The 3,593-nt window shown below is 31.4% G+C and overlaps 1 protein-coding gene across 2 annotated transcripts in view; it reads left to right on the top strand.

Annotated features, from left to right (window-relative positions):
- LOC107636569 (EH domain-containing protein 1) overlaps positions 178-3,593 on the top strand; it is a 5,348-nt gene continuing 1,932 nt past the window's right edge. The window contains exons 1-10 of one of the 2 annotated variants that reach the window (XM_016340071.2): positions 178-515; positions 600-679; positions 840-908; positions 1,009-1,066; positions 1,157-1,212; positions 1,300-1,342; positions 1,639-1,691; positions 1,928-2,041; positions 3,278-3,380; positions 3,503-3,552. In XM_016340071.2, coding sequence (XP_016195557.1) covers positions 431-515; positions 600-679; positions 840-908; positions 1,009-1,066; positions 1,157-1,212; positions 1,300-1,342; positions 1,639-1,691; positions 1,928-2,041; positions 3,278-3,380; positions 3,503-3,552 — 711 coding nt within the window. In that variant the 5' untranslated portion in view covers positions 178-430. The remainder of the gene's footprint in view (positions 516-599; positions 680-839; positions 909-1,008; positions 1,067-1,156; positions 1,213-1,299; positions 1,343-1,638; positions 1,692-1,927; positions 2,042-3,277; positions 3,381-3,502; positions 3,553-3,593) is intronic. The other variant, XM_021103831.1, reaches the window with a different exon arrangement.

Here is a 3,593-nt window from a genome sequence, read left to right as displayed (position 1 = left end):
ATTTAAAGATCAAGCAGCATTTCTCTAAAACTATAAATAAAAACTCAGGTGGAGTCGACTTCACGTGAAGTTAATAAACGATTCTTAAATATCAATTTTGAAACACTTCTAATTGTAACCGTTAGATAAATATTTATGCAAGTATATTATAATCCCTATTTCTTTATGCTTCATAACTTCCGAAGGAAGTCCATTTGAGTAAACTCATTAGCAAAGATAAACCATGAACTTTCCGTTGAAAGCGGCGCACGTCAGTGGCGCTGACGCTGAGGGAGAGGGTCCCAGTCAAAGAAATTCAAAATTATTTAAAAAATTATAGCAGTAGCAATAGTAATTGATTTCACCACACTCTAACACAGTGGATCAAATCCCCGTAAATTCAACTCCGATCCGCAATACCCAAACAAGAGGAGAGAGAGAGAGAAACCCGATGAAGACGGTGTCGGAATGGATGGATTCCTGTTCGAAAGAGCAGATGCAGATTTACCAGCAATGGTTCAACTTGGCCGATTCAGGTTTTGCTTCAAACTTCCTTTGATTTCTGCTTCATTCTCTTCCACTCACATACCTGTTCATTCATTTCTTTAATTTCATGGTAGATGGAGATGGCCGTATCACTGGCAACGATGCTACCAAGTTCTTTGCTCTCTCCAACTTATCCCGCCCTCAACTCAAGCAGGTACATTCTATCAATTATTAAATTAAGTTACAAGAACTGTGTTTCATAAGTTATGGTGAAATTACTTGTGTTTGCTATTCTGAAGTGTGAATTTCAATTGAACTTTTCATATTCTTGTGGTTGCTAATGTTATCCGATCCCCTTATCTGCCTCCATGAAGGTCTGGGATATTGCCGCGAATAAAAGACAAGGATTTCTAGGTTTCGCGGAGTTTGTTACGGCAATGCAGGTTGGCCATTTGTGATCTTTGTTAACTGTTTTATGTTATTGTTGACTGTGTTCTTTCTCTGATCTGAAATCTGAAATTGGATGTGTTCTGTAATAATCAGCTTGTCGCGTTGGCACAGGCAGGATATGATCTCAACTCGGATATCCTTAAAACTCAGAGTACGTTTGACTAGTGTGTTTATTGTGTTAGTGTTAAATGCAGTTACTTTTTTCAATTGATCTTCATCATTTCATTTTAATTGTTCACAGTTGACACTGAAAATATCAAACCTCCAGTCATGGAAGGAATTGATGCTTTAGTAGCAGTAAGTAGTGCTTTTCATCACTTTTTGCTTTGTAATATACATCATATTATTTTTACTGATGCTTTTTCTTGTTATTTTCTCCCCCAGAAAACACAGAGTTTAACAATAAGTGGCCAACATGATGTAAATGGTTAGAGTTAGATATATAGAATTTGTATAAACTAACATTTCTACCCATGAAAATTCAAACTGCTAACAAATTTACTCATGAATGAAATTAACGTTTGGGTAGTTTTGTCATACAAAGACTATCTTTTGTAGGTACAAAGTTAGTTTTATACATTCATGGATAGCCTTTTTAGCATTCAGAACTTTTATGGGTAGAAATTATAGTTACTCTAATTTCTTTCTTTCATTATTCATGATAGTGTACTATTTAACTAAATATTGATTAAATTGAATTCGTACTGTTCTGAATATATGCAGCGACTCAACTTCAGCCATCTATTTCATTCGTTTCAAAACCACCAGTAAAGAAAGTATGATTCATTCATCTTGTTAACTCTTGATAAACTTGCATAAATACTATTTCACAGTAAGCATACAGTCTTAGTCTTTACATTGATTACCCCCAGCGAGTCAGTTGTTGGATACAAGGCAATATTTGTAGGCTTATGAGTACTATGTAAAAACAAATTATAAATGTGCTTTTGTGAAGTTTTTTTTCTTTTAAGTTTGTTTCCACAAATCTGTAACAATAATTTGCTTTTCTTAGTTACCTCTGAATGCAGTTACATCAATAATTGATGGCTTGAAGAGGTTATATGTCGAGAGGGTAAAGCCATTGGAAGTCACTTATCAATTCAATGATTTTGTATCTCCATTATTGGTAAGTGATATTTATACCAGCCAGGGTTCTTGAACTTTCCATTTGACTCTCAATTCCTAAAAGATAGGTCGGAAAGTCTAAATATCTGAGATCTAGAGTGCTAAACGCCTAAACAGTACGACCCTCTCCAAGAGAGCTTCCCAATATTCAAACACTTAATTCCTAATCTACGATATTACAATTCAACTATACTAAAGCAATTCAACTTCATAGAAACTTATTCTGACAAGCACCTATAAATTTGAATAAATTCATTGTACTATGGAATTTAGGAGTTCAATTACAAATAATTGATGTTAAAAGACTTAATCTAAATTCTCAAACAACTTTTGCAAAATTTATTCCTATTTATGTTACATGATTTGAAGCTCCAAGGTTCTCATACAATCCCCTTTTTTTTAGGGAGGTTAAAAAAAAGAGAGAAAAATTCCTATAATTATTTATTCTACATTGTATGATTTAACATAAAATTATCAAAGTGACCACATTAGACAAGAAAATAATAAAAAATAAAAAATAAAAAATAGATAACTTGAACGAAATTCATATTAGTAGGTCAATAAAAATGAAAATTTTTGTTTTGATATATTTGATTTCATTTAAATTTTTTTCTCCAGTAAGTTGACTAATGACATTTGTATTTTCATTCTTCTGTTCTTAAGGAACTAGGAAATATATATTACTCATCATTGATCAATATTTTTATTTTTAAAATTTAACATGAATATAAGTTAAAATAAATTTTATAATTAATAATTAATACTAGAATATGTGGACACCAAAGAAAATAATACTAGAATATGTTATTGGAAATAAAATAGTTATAATTCAGTTTCTAGTTAAAGTTGCATTCTGTCACTCAAAGGAGTGATTAACTTTAAATTGAATATAACTAGATAAATATACTATTTAATTATGTTTAGTTACCAAAAACTTTTTCTTTAAAATGTACTTTATAATATGCAAGATCTTATAATCTGCGAGTACAGTTTCCATTTTGAATTTAATAGAAATTTATGAGTTTACTTAACCCTCAAGTTTATCAACTTGAACACCAACTATATGATTAAAAGATGCTAAATTCTGTTAAATGTCCGGTCTATAACATCGCATCTCATTTATGTAAATATGATGATAATGTCTTCAATTCTTTTCTTTCTTTCTTCTTTTTATTTTCTTTCTTTTCTTCTTTTTTTTGTGGTGTAAACATAATGTTTTCAATTTGATCTTTTCCAGACAAATAGTGATTTTGATGCGAGACCAATGGTCATGCTTCTTGGACAATATTCTACAGGAAAAACAACATTTATCAAACATTTGCTAAGATGTGATTATCCAGGTTGGTTAAGTTGTCGATGATCTAGCATCCATGATATATCAATTGCTTCATGCATACTAATGATTGTAGATGTGCTTACATTACTTTGTTGATCGCATATTCTGTATAAAATCTTTATTCAGGTGCACACATTGGACCAGAGCCTACAACTGACAGATTTGTTGCTGTCATGGTACCATAAACTTAGTTCATGTATTGTCTTTGGAAGTTCTT

This window comes from Arachis ipaensis, chromosome B01, assembly GCF_000816755.2.
Source record: "Arachis ipaensis cultivar K30076 chromosome B01, Araip1.1, whole genome shotgun sequence".
NCBI classification, from domain to species: Eukaryota; Viridiplantae; Streptophyta; class Magnoliopsida; order Fabales; family Fabaceae; genus Arachis; species Arachis ipaensis.
This window is presented reverse-complemented; position numbering and strand designations above follow the sequence as displayed.